Source organism: Betta splendens, chromosome 13, assembly GCF_900634795.4.
Source record: "Betta splendens chromosome 13, fBetSpl5.4, whole genome shotgun sequence".
Lineage (NCBI taxonomy): Eukaryota > Metazoa > Chordata > Actinopteri > Anabantiformes > Osphronemidae > Betta > Betta splendens.
In genome coordinates, this window is record NC_040893.2 from 9,684,698 (window position 1) to 9,699,502 (window position 14,805).

At 40.6% G+C, this 14,805-nt stretch overlaps 3 protein-coding genes across 8 annotated transcripts; 1 reads left to right on the top strand and 2 right to left on the bottom strand.

Moving 5' to 3' along the window:
• Positions 1-5,204: 5,204 nt before the first annotated feature.
• Positions 5,205-8,061, bottom strand: LOC114867664 (CD276 antigen-like). Of its 5 annotated transcripts, XM_029170530.3 has the most exons (5): positions 7,763-8,054; positions 6,630-6,685; positions 6,090-6,449; positions 5,665-5,826; positions 5,205-5,424 (listed from the first exon to the last, which is right to left on the bottom strand). In XM_029170530.3, coding segments are annotated over exons 1-4 (573 nt in total). In that variant the 5' UTR covers positions 7,765-8,054; the 3' UTR covers positions 5,205-5,424; positions 5,665-5,671. The 5 variants fall into 5 exon arrangements, with proteins under 5 accessions (XP_029026363.1, XP_029026364.1, XP_055370277.1 ...); XM_029170531.3 differs by having other exon boundaries at positions 5,205-5,823; positions 7,763-8,061; XM_055514302.1 differs by having other exon boundaries at positions 5,205-5,826; positions 7,703-8,055.
• Positions 8,062-8,521: 460 nt separating this feature from the next.
• LOC114867667 (TLC domain-containing protein 2-like) lies at positions 8,522-9,657 on the top strand. Its single transcript, XM_029170534.3, has one exon. It carries the CDS (start codon positions 8,839-8,841, stop codon positions 9,223-9,225), a length of 387 nt encoding a protein of 128 aa, XP_029026367.1. The 5' UTR covers positions 8,522-8,838; the 3' UTR covers positions 9,226-9,657.
• Positions 9,658-10,501: 844 nt separating this feature from the next.
• On the bottom strand, positions 10,502-14,262 carry LOC114867657 (major histocompatibility complex class I-related gene protein-like). Of its 2 annotated transcripts, none has more exons than XM_055514301.1 (6): positions 14,123-14,262; positions 13,750-14,013; positions 13,044-13,229; positions 12,474-12,776; positions 11,666-11,774; positions 10,502-11,170 (listed from the first exon to the last, which is right to left on the bottom strand). In XM_055514301.1, the coding sequence occupies exons 1-6, from the start codon at positions 14,169-14,171 to the stop codon at positions 11,125-11,127; spliced, it is 957 nt and encodes a 318-aa protein (XP_055370276.1). In that variant the 5' UTR covers positions 14,172-14,262; the 3' UTR covers positions 10,502-11,124. The 2 variants fall into 2 exon arrangements, with proteins under 2 accessions (XP_055370276.1, XP_029026344.1); XM_029170511.3 differs by having other exon boundaries at positions 13,044-13,322.
• Positions 14,263-14,805: the final 543 nt, after the last annotated feature.

Below are 14,805 nucleotides of genomic sequence, written 5' to 3' on the forward strand. Positions count from 1 at the left end.
GACTCTATTCATTTGATCATAGCCAAAGCCATTGCTTTGTTCTACAGCAGGTGAGCTTTGTTTCTGATGCTGTGATCGCTGATGAAGAAACAGTAACATCCACTCACTGATCACTGATCATGACAGACACAAAGTTTACACACATTTAAATTTAGAATCAACAGAGAAGTCATGTCATTATATTAAAGTCTATATTCATCACATACGGCTTTAAAACATTAATATTCCACAACTGAATCCATTTCTACATAGTAGAAGGTACAACAACATTCAACACAGTGAAGACAGTTCACTTTTGTGCATTAATATCAATAAACACTTTTATTGTGAATTGTTGCTATGGTTAATAAATAAACAAAAATAAAGAAGAACAAGGGTTTAATTCAGGAACACAGAGCACGACTTCAGAGTAGTGGTTCATCTGATTCTGATGAGGATGACGGCCCTCGAACACATCACTGGTTACGGACACAAGGACAGACTGAAGCACAGAGAGCAACTGTGCCTGTGTCGTCCCCACTGTCAACCGAACAGACAAGACTGAACCCAATGGCAACAGAACCCAGGGCACGGCCTGGATTCACATTAGCGGAGCACCCACTGAACCCAGAGCAGTTTGGCAGACGTGACTGTGGACCGATGGAACAGGATGAATGAGAATGAACAGATAACGGAGCAGGATGATGGACAGACGGTGGAACAGGACCACGCCTCTGGAACTGACTCTTTCAAACACACAGTAAAAGGGGTTCAGATGTGACACATGTCTTTCCATGTTTCAGACTAGTTCCTGTATTAGTTAAGTTTAGAAGAAGATGTAGGTTGGATTTGAATTGTGACTAGATTTTGTCAACTCTTCGGGTAAAACTGATGCCTGAAGTTGGTGGGATACATTTAGGAGAAAGGATAGGATACGACTTTATTAATCCCACAATGTGGAATTTTTTTGTGTACAGCAGCAGCATGACTAGGAATAATAGTAATAATAATAATAAATAGCGACAAGGTGCCGCTGCTGGCCTACACGCTGGGCAGCGTGGGCATGGCCATCATGACCGCCATGAACATCGTGCTGTTTTATCGGCTGCTCAGGAGCGACTTTTTGAAGGGCAGCGCTCGGGAGGCAAAGAAGATGTAGGAGAGACCAGGACAATTCCACTCATGAACACACGCTCTGCTGGAGTTGGGATCCGATCTGAGACCTGTTTTTACTTTCTGTTCCATCCATAGATCAGGAATAGTCATTGTGTTGAAGCTACGCTGGCTCTCAGTTGTAGCTTTGATGAATTGGCTTGTGTGTGTTCTACAGTCTTCCCTCAGTGCCAGTACTGTCTCCACAATGCGAGGCCTTGTAAGACAGAGCCTCATGCCTTATTCTCCCCCAGGGACGATGAGCTGCACGTGTGTAACTCTTAGGTTTGTGTGAAACAAAAGCACATACACAATATCCTATAATGTGTATCCATCCACATCAGATCCAGACCCTGTTTAGTTAAACATATAAATCATCCAGAGGTTTTTACCAGATGTCCTCTTCTTAAAATCACCTGCTACCTCAGAGCTTCTAACTGTTCTCTGCCTCTTTCCACCGTGACAGGCCTTGCTGTCAGTATTCAGCAGGTGGGTTTTCTTTACAGAAGGAAATTAAAAGAAGCTCAACATTCAAGCAAAACACAGTGAAATCTCTCAAATTAGAAAATCCAGCAAATACCAGTAATTAAAGAGAACTTGTGACATTAAACTGGTATTTATTTTTCTGTAATATGAATATTTGGGTGATGACTGTTGTTTTTGCTCTGATTAATCTAGCACAGCTCAGTGACATGATGCTGTGGTTTACATCCAGCTACGTACCACAGACCTCTGACATCAGTGTCCGTCAGCAGATGATGCTGTGTCTAAAACCTGCATCAACGCTTTTGTATTTGTAGCTGTTTCTGTAGCGTGAGGGTGACGATGTACAGGCTAATTTTCATTTTGCCTTAAGTGGAATCCTCACAATCCTCAACGTCATCTCAGTGATTGCCTCAAAAATGCCAAGCCTTTCACATTGCTTCAATTTGTGACCTCTGTAGATTTGTGTCATCTTGAACTTCAAGTCAACAACAAGTAGATGCAGCGTGGTGAAGAACTGTCAATACAGAAGTGTTAGACACACACAGCTGACTTACAGTGGTGTCAGAAGTGTTGTAGCTTATTCATGCTTCTTGACTTTTTTGTAACATACATTTACATTTTCCTCAAACCACGTTTAGGTTGTTGTGAAGATACTGTATTTAATGGATATTTCTAAAACGTTTCTAAAACACATCTGTTTGTGGACATGGTGTTCAGGCCTGTGATGTTGATGGAAGTTTAAATCTATAAACTTGTGTTTATTATGTTGCTGTGTGTGTTTATCAGGTAAACCTGTACAGTAGAGCTTCCACCTAATTTAAATGTTGTAATGACCTGTTGTGCTCTCTGCAGTTCAGCTCTGACCCATTCACTGTAAATACAGTGAATGACTGCGTTGGTGAAATAAAACTCAAAACTAAAAACTTTCTTGTTGTCTATAACCTTTGATTTGATCTTTGTGTAGTGATTGTTAAATTATGAAACTCTTTTAATGCTATTGTAACAGCTATAATGACTTTAACCTTCAACAGCAGGACAAACCTGGAATTTTGACTCAACCTGAACCCAACAAACTTATTGAAACCGGAACCATCAGCTCAGAGAACGTCAAATGTGTAAGAATTTTGTCTATAGTTATTTATTCATAAGCTTTAACTTTTCAACCAATATTAGTGTATCAACATAAAAATCAAATTCAAATAAGAGGAATGAACCTTGTGTTTTGATGTCACTGCTCTAATCGTGTGTCTGGCAGATGATGGGATGTTGCTGATGGAGTAAACATAAAGCAGCCTCATCCTTCCTCACTGCTTCTCTCTGCTCCTTCAGGCTCGGCCGTGGGTGATGAGAGCCTGAGGCGCAGGTGGAGGGTGTGGAGAGAGCGTTTTGGTTGTAGTGAAGATATTTGATGGATATTTAGGTGTTTTTAAAACACGTCTGTTTGTGGACATGACGTTCAGGTTTGTGATGATGATGGAAGCTTAAATCTATGAACTTGTATTTATTATGGTAAACCTGTACAGCAGAGCTTCCACCACATTTAAATGTTGTGGTCACCAACCACCACTGGCTGCATCACTTCCTGTTTAATCTGCCCTCAACTAAACACTGTAAATCACTAGTTTTGCTAAATGTTCAAAGTTTCAGTGTGAAGCAGCTGCAAATTAACAGAAGGTTTATTAGTCTAACATCAATAAGGTGAATATGTCTGATTACTTTTTATTTTACAGTATTTTGTTTTAAAACAGATTTGCTATTTTTCTCCAAATAGTTTTAGCTCCAAATAAAAACAGAATAAAATTGAGACATATGTTAATGATTAATTGTCATCCTTATAATAATTAATAATTGTCAAATTGTCTATAAAATGTCTGAATGAGTGATACTTTGCTTTGTTCTACAGCAGATGAACTTTGTTTCTGATGCTGTGACCCCTGAATTCATTTCTATATAATAGAAAGTACCACAACATTTGACACAGTGAAGACAGTTTACTTTTCTGCATTATTATCAATAAACACTTTTATTGTGAATTGGTGCTACTGCTAATAAATATATAACATAACAAATAAACCCAAATGAAGCATTTGCTGTCGCTCAGAGCCTCAACCATCGTGTTCACAGTGTGAGATCCTCATTCTGGACAGAGCTGCAGGTCTGTGAATGTAGAGACTTAAACATGGAGACATTTGGTCGTTGAGATGTTACAACTCCACTGACTTGTTCTAAACTGTCTTAGTGTTGAGAACTAGCTCTGATTATTTTGTCTCTGTATTTTCTGAATGACTTTGTTTCTATTTGTATCTTTGTGTCAACCTTTTCTGCAGCTTTAACCTTCTGTTAAACTAAAACCCAGCTGAGCTTCATCTGTTGGATCATCAGAGCAGCAACAGTTTCTCTTAGTAGTTGGTGAAGTCGACACTTCAGGCAGATCTGAGAACAGTTTGGGTTAAAGTCCAGATACAACTAGAGCTGCTGAAGGTCCAACATGTCATCAGCTTCCTGGGTTTGGTCTCACAACTTTGGAAACTCCACAACCAGAACAAAGGCTTTACACCAATTATATTTCTACATGGATGAAGTTTAACAAAGTTTTATCCGATCTGATGTGAAACTGCTCAGTTGACATGAGGCATAAACAGCTTCTACTGCACCTTTGTTCTCCAACTTCCTGCTGTGATGTCTGACTGCTTTAAAGGTGATGCTGTATCGTTTCCACTATGGAGCTGGGTTCAAACACTGAGGTGATGAAAGCTCTGAGAGCCTCAGTGTCTCAGTAGAACCATGGACCTGCTGCTCCCAGTGTCCACAGCTGTTCATTCAGAGCCTTCAGTGTTTGTGTTCAGCTCTGACATCTAATAACACAGTTTGAACTTTTTACCTTTGAACCAGTGGTGGGAATAAGTTACAGTTTAACTTCTGCCAGTACAGATTCACTTGTTACCAGCTGAGTCGTTTCTATCAACTACTTTATTATAACATGTAAGGATTAAAAATCTGTTTTTCCATCTTCTTGCTTAGACAGACGTTTATGCAAGGATTAATACTATGATGTTGTAGCTCCACCTTGTGGCTGTAATGTAAATGTTAGATTCAGTGCTGAAGTTTGGTGGACAGGAACCAATAAGAACAGGCCAGCTGTGGAGTGATGAGCAAGTGGGAGAGTCCTACAGAGGCTCCAAGACCACGACAGGAAATAGCAGAGAGAACATTCATGGAAACATGATACAGTCATGACACTCACATACTGCAGTGGCTCCTTAAACCACACACACACACACACACACACACACACACACACACACACACACACACACACACACACACACACACACACACACACACACACACACACACACACACACACACACACACACACACACACACACACACAATAAGTTAGTTTAACTTCTGCCAGTACAGATTCACTTGTTACCAGCTGAGTCAGCTACTTTATTCTTACATGTTTACACTAAGATTAATACTATGATGTTGTAGCGCCGCCGTATGGCTGTGGTGTTTAAGTGTTAGATTCAGTGCATCAGTTTGACTCATTCAATTTTTATTAGGAACCAACCGCACACAAACACAGTATAAATAATATTTTATTTACAATATGTATAAATAAGTGATTAAGTGCTAAATTACTGCACATGTTACACACACAGAAGCAGAGACACCTCCACTAACTCAAACTGACACTAGACAACATGGAAACACAGCAGGGAAGGTTTGAGTGGCAGGAACTGAGGGTGGATCCAAACCCAGGTTTGTCTTTGAACTCTGGCTCAACAGAAGAGTTTCAACCTGTCATGGAGTAAAAGTATGACACGTCTCAGCCTTAAGCCTGAGGACACAGGTTTTCTATGGGTGTAAATGCTGATGTTGAAGCACAGTTTAAAATATTCTGTTCACCAACAATGTTTCAAATGTAACTAGAAGCCGCTTCATCAGGATCATCAAGTAAAAAGAATTCAGAGACAGAGAAAATGTCTGCTTTGTGAAGTCACTGTCTTCTTTAGTTTAAACCCACACAGCAGACGTTACCTGAGGTTTACTTTTTTAGGACAAAACGGAAAAAAGGCAACAGTAGAACACAGACAAACAGCAGGGCTGCTGTCAGCATCAGTGCAGCATAAAGTCCTGTTCTCCTAACGTTCTCTGGTTCTGGACTCACTGTCATCTGAGCTCTGTGCTGATCAACAGCTGCTGTAAAGAACATGGAAAAAATAATCACTGTGTGTCTTCTCTCTCTGTAATTTATCAAATGTGTTCAACAAGTTCATAAACGTCGAACTTCACTCTGCTCCAGGTCAAAAACTACAATATGTCCAGTTCGAATCGTTAGATTCAATGTGTTTCTGTTTTCAACATATGATATAATAATAGATTAGAACTAGTTCAATCATTACTTGAAGCTCAGCCTGTAAAACATCATCCTGAAAATCAACAGTAACATTGGACCAACTCACCAGTGACGTTGAGTCGACATACGTCCATGTTCCAACCATCTGGTGTTCTGATGGTACAGTCATAGCGTCCTGAGTCATCAGTCCTGAGTCTGGACACTTGGAGTCTGAGGCGTCCTTCTCTGAGCTCGTCTCTGTCAAAGTGGACTCGTCCTGAAAACTGTTGATCCTGAGACTCTGAGACCTCAACACCTTCATGGTGATGAAACAGGACTGAGGCTCTGAGATCAGTCACCAGCTGACAGATGATGTAAACTGAGGTGATGGACGTGTCAGGTTTGGGTGTGAAGGTCCACTCCAGTGTGATGCTGTGGTTCTGCTCTGCCTGATAGTGGGTCTGGGTCACATTCACTACTAATGATCCTGTGGAGCAAACACACAGAACTTTAACATCTGAGTATTTATGTTCGGTGCTGACAGAGGTTTAGTTCTATTTAATGTTTACTGTATTGTTAAATCCAGATGAGATGTGAATTAGTATCTTTGTGTGATTTGGTACAAAAAACATTTATTCTGTGCTGAACGGTAAAGATGTGAACGAACCAGAGACGCATGAGATGAAGCTGATGAGCAGCAGGATCCTAAAGATCATCTTCATCCTGTTAAAGGAGACAGAGAAGAATCAACACTTGAGAACACTTGTTTTTATTGTGGTAGGTGTGTGGTACCAGTTAGGTACTGCGGTCAAGTGAGCCGTCGTTCGTTCATCCGTCGTTCAGCCAGCCGCGCTTCAAAAACGTCTTGCGCCCGTATTACGCGCTTTACAGCAGAGCACAAAACACGCTCGAACAAGGGGAAAAGTGGGCTGAGCCTGGAACTATGCACCAAAGTTAAGTTATTAATTCTAGTTTTACAGTATGAAATGGTAGTTTTGAATACTAATAAATCCTAAACTATACAGTAAAAATACACAGATCTTTGTGTGGTGATAGTACACCTCTAGTAGATCAGGGGGAAAGTGGTCCGAGCCTGGAACTATGCACCAAAGTTAAGTTATTAATTCTCAAAGTTTTACAGTATGACATGGTAGTTTTAAATACTAATAAATGCTTAATTTTACAGTAAATGTACACAAATCTTTACTAGGCGACAGTTTTTCTATATATGCAATATTTTGTTTCGTAGTTTTCCATATTTTGAACAGACCAGACGTGTCGCTATGAAAAGAGGAAGTCGCGACGAGCGTGTTTTGTGCTCTGCTGTAAAGCGCGTAATACGGGCGCAAGACGTTTTTGAAGAGCGGCTGAAGCCGAACGAACGACGGCTCACTTGACCGCAGTCATGGGGTGTGTTAGTGGCTCTAAACGTCACCAGTCAGTAGTGTTATCATGATACCAACATTTTTATACCGGTACCAATACAAACATGTATTCCAATACTTTTGATACTTTTTCAGATAAAAAGAGAAGGCAAAGAATGTCATTACCAATAACATATCAAACAAAAATAATTCAACAAACTCATACGGATAACACTGCTGTCTGACTGTTGAAACTGGTTATGCTGGAGAGTTTGCTGCTCAAAACCCGGACTGGTTACCAGTGGTAGGCTCCCAGACAGATGGTAACTGATACTGAACAGTTTTATGCTAATTTGTTTTTAAGCTGAAGTATTACCATGTAGCACTTCTGCTCTCTCTAAGCTTTCCTCCTGCTCCGTCCTCGCTGCTTACTCACATGCTAGCGGTTTCCTTCGACTTGCTTGCTTTTACTTCTACCCAAGCTTCGACGACTGTGCTCTTCTAACTGAATGACGTCCCTGGTCGTCGGGCTGCCGCTGCAAGTCAGTCAGTCATTCCAACACTGACTCTACGTCATCACGTCAACAACTAACTGTAAACGAGCAGAGATGAAACTTTCTCAACCTGCAGCCGTTAAATTCTTGTTAAATAAGAAGAACATTCCAGGGCTCGTCTTCTCGGCGGCCGGGTGGTGCGGTGGGTAGGACCGTCTCCTTATAGCGAGTCCTGATTGGCTTCTCTCCATTGCCCGACAGAGGCAGAGCTGTGTGACGTCACATCACACAGTAGCGTTCGTGTGTGTGGGGGGGGGGGCTTAAACAGCGACGAGTATAACGTGTGAAAACACTCTGGGTAGATAATATGGACAGGAGCACACAGCAAGCAGTTCGATGTCCGCTGCCATCTGATGACTTATGACTTATGTTCTGTAATTAATATCTTATGTTTGTCTTACTTCTGTCTTGACATTTATAATAGTGCAAAAAAAACAACAGTGACTAGGTTGGTGTTGGATGAATGTTGTTCTGGAACTGGTTTCTAGGTTTTAGGGTTAGGCTTCTGAGGTTAAGGTTAGGGAAGAGCTCAGAATGAGGTTAGTTGTAAAAAAAGATGAGGCATATAAATCCTGTTTTTAGGGTTAGGGAAGATATTATGTCAATAAAGATTCTCACTTCCTACACGTGTACACATGTACACGTGTGTGTTTATGTGTGTGTGTGTGTGTGTGTGTGTGTGTGTGTGTGTGTGTGTGTGTGTGTGTGTGTGTGTGTGTGTGTGTGTGTGTGTGTGTGTGTGTGGTTTTACAGGAATTGTTATTGTTATTCATAAGCTGTTTATCTGGATGCTGTTGCTGGTGTTCATCTGTCAATTAAAGCACACAATTTCATAATCACAAATATTAAACATGCCCATTAACAAAATATCATTACAAAGTTGAGAGAACAAGAATGACATTTGAAGTGAGGACTACATGTGAATTAGCAGCTGTAGCTCACAGTCTGACCTTCATCCATGGTCTTCCTCCAGGTGATCTCCTGTTTCGGCCTCTCCGTGGTGTCGTGCCGCTACGTGGGCTTCGCCGTGGTGGCGCTGTTGGTGGAGATCAACTCGGTGTTCCTCCACCTCCGGCAGGTCATGCGCATGTCCAGCATGGCCGCGGGAACGCTGTACCGGGTGAACAGCATGACCAACCTGGGCACGTACGTGGTGTTCCGCATCAACACGCTGGCCTGGATGACGCGCTGGCTGGTGCTCAACAGGGACAAGGTGCCGCTGCTGGCCTACACGCTGGGCAGCGTGGGCATGGCCATCATGACCGCCATGAACATCGTGCTGTTTTATCGGCTGCTCAGGAGCGACTTTTTGAAGGGCAGCGCTCGGGAGGCAAAGAAGATGTAGGAGAGACCAGGACGATTCCACTCATGAACACACGCTCTGCTGGAGTTGGGATCCGATCTGAGACAGAGGCCTGTTTTTACTTCCTGTTCCATCCATAGATCAGGAATAGTCGTTGTGTTGAAGCCACGCTGGCTCTCAGTTGTAGCTTTGATGAATTGGCTTGTGTGTGTTCTACAGTCTTCCCTCAGTGCCAGTACTGTCTCCACAATGCGAGGCCTTGTAAGGCAGAGTCTCATGCCTTATTCTCCCCCAGGGACGATGAGCTGCACATGTGTAACTCTTAGGTTTGTGTGAAACAAAAGCACATACACAATATCCTATAATGTGTATCCATCCACATCAGATCCAGACCCTGTTTAGTTAAACATATAAATCATCCAGAGGTTTTTACCAGATGTCCTCATTAAAATCACCTGCTACCTCAGAGCTTCTAACTGTTCTCTGCCTCTTTCCACCGTGACAGGCCTTGCTGTCAGTATTCAGCAGGTGGGTTTTCTTTACAGAAGGAAATTAAAAGAAGCTCAACATTCAAGCAAAACACAGTGAGCTCTCTCAAATTAGAAAATCCAGCAAATACCAGTAATTAAAGAGAAACTGTGACATTAAACTGGTATTTGTAACACATTGTGTTGAATGCAGAGTCACACAAGCCAGAATTCTTCATGTTCATCCTAACCTGCAGGTGTGACAGAATCTAACTAAAAACAGGCCGAGCAGAAGGCAGAGAGTAAAATCTAAGGGGAGAGACAGGTTTAACTGCTCTGGAATATAATTGTTGTAACCCTGAGTGTGGGTCTAAGCAGAATATCCAGCATCCATAGACACACAGGAGGAAGATGCTTTGTCTGGTTCATGTAGACCCATGTCCTGAAGATTACAGGCTCGGAATACGAACCACACTTTAATGTAAACTTACCTGAACAAATCACCGGGATCCAAGTTGCTGAGTGTTTTCATCCTTCCAGTCAAAACGCAGACAAACAGATGGAGATGCAGTAAATGGAGCAGTGACGAATCAGGGAACCGCTGATGTCATCTGGAGAAGTGGACTATACAGCTTAGATACAATAGGCTACTAGAAATACACAGCTACTTAGTGGCAGGTGAAAATATGAATATATAGAACCTTCCTCAACCTGTTCAACGTGTCCATGTCTTTGTTTCCTTACAGAATCAAAAACAGTAGGTATTCAAGACTGAAAGAATCAGACTCATGGTTTTAGGTTTGTTTAGTGATTTTACAGCTGGAAATGGAAGCAACAAAACAAACCACTGCTCTGATCAAACCAGTTTATTACAGACCTGCTGTCAGCCATTACTGTACAAACACTCAGCACTTGTTTTAGACCTTAAGGTCATTTCTCACATTGTTGCTTTACAACTTTCATCTTCTTTGAACAGGATACAGGCAGTTTTCACTAAGGTGTAAACATTAACTAGCACCACTGTCTCCATGACTTTGGGGGTCGGCCTCCAAACAGTGTTCGTCACCTGTATGTTATGACACCAACGTATCATATCAAACCGACAACAGACTGAGTTCTATTTATTTTATGATAAAAGCTGTGAATCACATCACTCCTTAAAGTGGACCCTCGTCCACTGCTCCGTGACGATGGGTATCAGCTATTATTCTCAGAGCTTCTGCTTCTCTATCAGTAACAGACTTTAGTTCAGCAGCTTCACATACTGGCTCAGAGACAGAGACTTGACTCCTGTTGGATGCGTTACAGTCATTACAGACCTGTAGATCACAGTCCTGATGCAGCTCCTCAGGTGAATGGCTGATGTGTCCATGTGGAGCTACAGAGTGTGTGTCTGAGCTTCAGAGGGTTTGGCAATATTTGAGTAAGTATCTATTCTTTCATAATGCCCAGACTAGCGTTTCCTCCTCTGCGATCATCTTCCATCCATCCATGATTCTAGTTCTGTTGGGATTCTGGTGCTGTTGGGAATAAAACATATAAAAATGAAACATATATATATATATATATATATATATATATATATATATATATATATATAGATATATATATATATATATATATATATATATATATATATATATATATATATATATATATATATATATATATATATATATATATATATATATATATATCTATATATATATATATATATATATATATAGATAAAGCATTAAGTGAATCCATTTTTGTGACTCGTCTGTTCAACTATTGTACATGTACAGCCACGGCAAATTTCATTATAGGTATAGATATACAGTGTTTTGACACTGACCAACAACACAACCTGCGAAAGTGTATATATATATATATATATATATATATATATATATATATATATATATATATATATATATATATATATATATATAATTTATTTATTTATTTATTTATTCAGTCCATATATATGGATGGATAGATGGATAAAGAGATAGAGAGAGAGAGAGACTCACTTCTTTTTCTTCTTTTTGTGGCATCTAGAGATACCGGCTCCAATGATCCCTGCTGCCATTGCCAGAAAAACCAATCCAACAACTACAAACTTAGACATCTCTGAAGAACCTGTGAACAAGTTTGAGCACATTTAATGGCCTCCTTTTGTTTGATGAATTTTGATAGAATCAATCTGGAGAAGCAGAGGCAAGCGTGGACGTTTTGTGAACATCTGAACGTAAAATGGAAAAACTACGGTCTTCTTTAAAGATCGAGATCTCAGCCCCTAGTAAAAGAATTACACTAGATTAAGGCATAAACAAAAAAAGCAAAGATGACAAGTGGAAAACAAACTAAACAATAAGTGAATCAGAGGCAGAGTCAAAGAAGAAGAGGTCATGGCAAAGTTTAAAGAACTAGGGAAGTGGAGGAGTCCCTAAATCTAGTGTGATTTAATGATTAGTCCAGGGAAACGAAACAGGAGATTAAAACAAAGGTGAATAACTAAGATGAAAGATGAGTAACTAAGAGCGCCCCCCGCAGGTCAGATGGGGGAACTGCCTGTTGCCGCCTTGTAAAGGAGGTTTAGAAAATGAGGCATTGTTAGATTCAGCTGAAGTTTAGTGTGTTTGTGTAAATAAGTGTAAGAGTGTTTGAATCAGAGCATTAGCAGGTACACGAAAACATCAATTTTCATTTAATAATATAATAATAATATATTTAATGTTAAGAATGATTTTGAAACGAGGTTGTGAAAATATCAGAGAAGAAATAGTGAGCAGACATTAAATCACATTTCACATGTCTGTGTTCAGCTGTGCCACTCACCTTCATTGGTTCTGATCATAGCTCGGTCCAGTTTGGTGATGACGTTGTCCTTCACTCCAGAGAGTTTAAACACACAGTCGTACCTGCTCCAGTCTTTAGCTTTCACTGATGAAAGGTAGAGGTCAACCCTCATCTGGAAGGTTCCATCAGGGTTGGGGAGGATCTCTCCACGGTCCACGTCCTCATGCATCTGTTCTCCATTTCTCAACCAGAACATGTCGGCCGTGTCTGGGTAGAAACCCGTAGCAAAGCAGCTGACTGGAGAGGAGGGAGACTTCTGGAGCAGAGACACTGAAGGGGAAACTGGGAGACAAGAAGAGAGATGCAAACTTAGAGACGAGAAGGAAAAGGGGTGAATGTTTGGCATCGTTGAATACAAGCTAAAAAAAGATTTGTTTCACTGATGTAAATTTGCTCTAAGCATGAGAACACTATGAACATCATGCACCAACTTGCTCAATTACTTCTGCTCATTTTGACTTTATTAAAGTGATAAATAACCAGAAAAGTCACAAAACAATGCTAATTGAGAGTCTACAAAACTACATTGGGACCTACATGTGACCCTACCTGTTCTCAGGAGGGAGTTGTTCTTATAACCCAAATATGACTTCAGCCACAGAGGATAGATTTGGGTGATGAAGTCCACACGCTCTAGATTTGAAGATCTGTCAGCATCCCATGTCTGTTTGATGGAGGTAATGTCTGGTTTCAGAGGGATCCATGTCTGTGTCTTCAGGTCCAACTGCATCAAGTCTTCTCCGTCATAACCACAGATCATATAACCATTAGTCTCCCCAGTTTCTTCATCCCAGTTACAGCCACGTACCACTTGTAAAGTGTGAACACCTAAGAGAAAGAATTTGGAATCACAAACACCAGCAAACTTTGCTTGTGAAGTTTGCCAATGTGATGTGAAAATATCTTAAAAATTCACACACTAAACACAGCAAAATCAAGAGGTCGACTACTCTGAACTAGCACATCTTACTGGGCCAGAGTAACAAACTGAGAGGGAGAAACCAAATGCATGACTCACAAGACAAACAAAACTGAAAGAAGGTAGACAGTGTTGCTAAAAACAAGACAGATCATACAAGCCTTTAATTCAATCAAGGAAACAAAACAGACAACACAACACTATAGACAACAGTGGACTGAGGCAATGAATTAAACCACAGTTAAAAGCATATGGCATAGAATTAAATACATGTAGGTGAGCAACAGTATCTTTATATATATATATATAACAACCACAAGTTCATTTTTTACCCACCTCCGCTTTGGTTAAAGTGCTCCATGATATTATAAAGCCTGGTTCTGTAGAGTCTAGGCAGGACCTCAAAACACTGACGAGTAATCTGATCATGCAGCTTGTATTCATCAATCAGTTTTTTCCATGCATCGTGACTGACTACCAGCCGTCTGTCACTGTAGCAGTAAGTCGCCTGAAGGTCATCAATCACCAAAGCCCCTTCCAGCTCTGGGAAGTCTCTGATGCCGGTAGTTAAAGTGAGTAAATACTTCAGGGAGTGTTTCACTGTAAAAAAAAAAACAAAGTTTGAATATAACTCCTAAACACATCATGGCAAGTTGATATAAACACCAGCTACAAAGGAGCAAAATAAAGACGTAACATGTGACCTTACCTGATGAAACACAACACACAAGAAGCAGCAGAAATGATAATTTGACCATGTCTTCATGTGTTGTTCTGCTGAAGGACAGAGTTGCTTGTGACAGGTAGACATTCTGCTCCACCCTTTAGAAATGTTTAAGGTGCTTCCTCGTTCCACCTTTTCTTGTTAAACCTGATCAACTGGACGTGTCACTGCACCCAACGGTAATCTAGTAATAATCAATATGTTCCAAACAGACATTGTTCTCTATGCTTCAAAGAGGTTTTACTTAAAGATGGTAGTATTTAAAGACAATAATGAAACTGGGAATAGAAAAGGAACAGAATAAATAAGGAAGGAAATATAAATATTTGCTTTGAGTCCAAAAGGCTTTACACCAAACATGCAAGGGCAGTTCAACGTGAAGTAATGAATAAATTATGTCTGATACAGTACAAACTGCAGGGTCCTAGCAAACAAAAACTAGTCCCGGTCCCACTGTGTCTGAAAGGACACACGGATAAGTTGTAAAGTTCTCCCTGAGCAGAGGGATTTGGCAGATTACTGCCAGACGTTTAAGTAATGCTGCTCACCGACTCAGCCGGCCAACTAAACGCACACTAAATGCACAACAGGCACTTTCGCTTGATGAACTAGAGCCCCAGTTGAGGAATATTAATACCTCTCTGTCTGACGAACTTTGTGTTTTGTTT

Excerpts from the sequence above, each read along its gene's own strand:
- LOC114867664 (XM_029170530.3), bottom strand. Across the intron at positions 6,450-6,629 it reads CTTCATCTCATGCGTCTCTG|GATCATTAGTAGTGAATGTG; the intron begins GTTCGTTCACAT and ends TTTGCTCCACAG. Across the intron at positions 5,827-6,089 it reads ATGTCGACTCAACGTCACTG|CAGCTGTTGATCAGCACAGA; the intron begins GTGAGTTGGTCC and ends TGTTCTTTACAG.
- LOC114867667 (XM_029170534.3), top strand. The coding sequence starts at position 8,839 with ATGGTCTTCCTCCAGGTGATCTCCTGTTTCGGCCTCTCCGTGGTGTCG.
- LOC114867657 (XM_029170511.3), bottom strand. The coding sequence starts at position 14,171 with ATGGTCAAATTATCATTTCTGCTGCTTCTTGTGTGTTGTGTTTCATCA. Across the intron at positions 13,323-13,749 it reads GCACTTTAACCAAAGCGGAG|GTGTTCACACTTTACAAGTG; the intron begins GTGGGTAAAAAA and ends TCTTTCTCTTAG. Across the intron at positions 12,777-13,043 it reads CAACTCCCTCCTGAGAACAG|TTTCCCCTTCAGTGTCTCTG; the intron begins GTAGGGTCACAT and ends CTTGTCTCCCAG.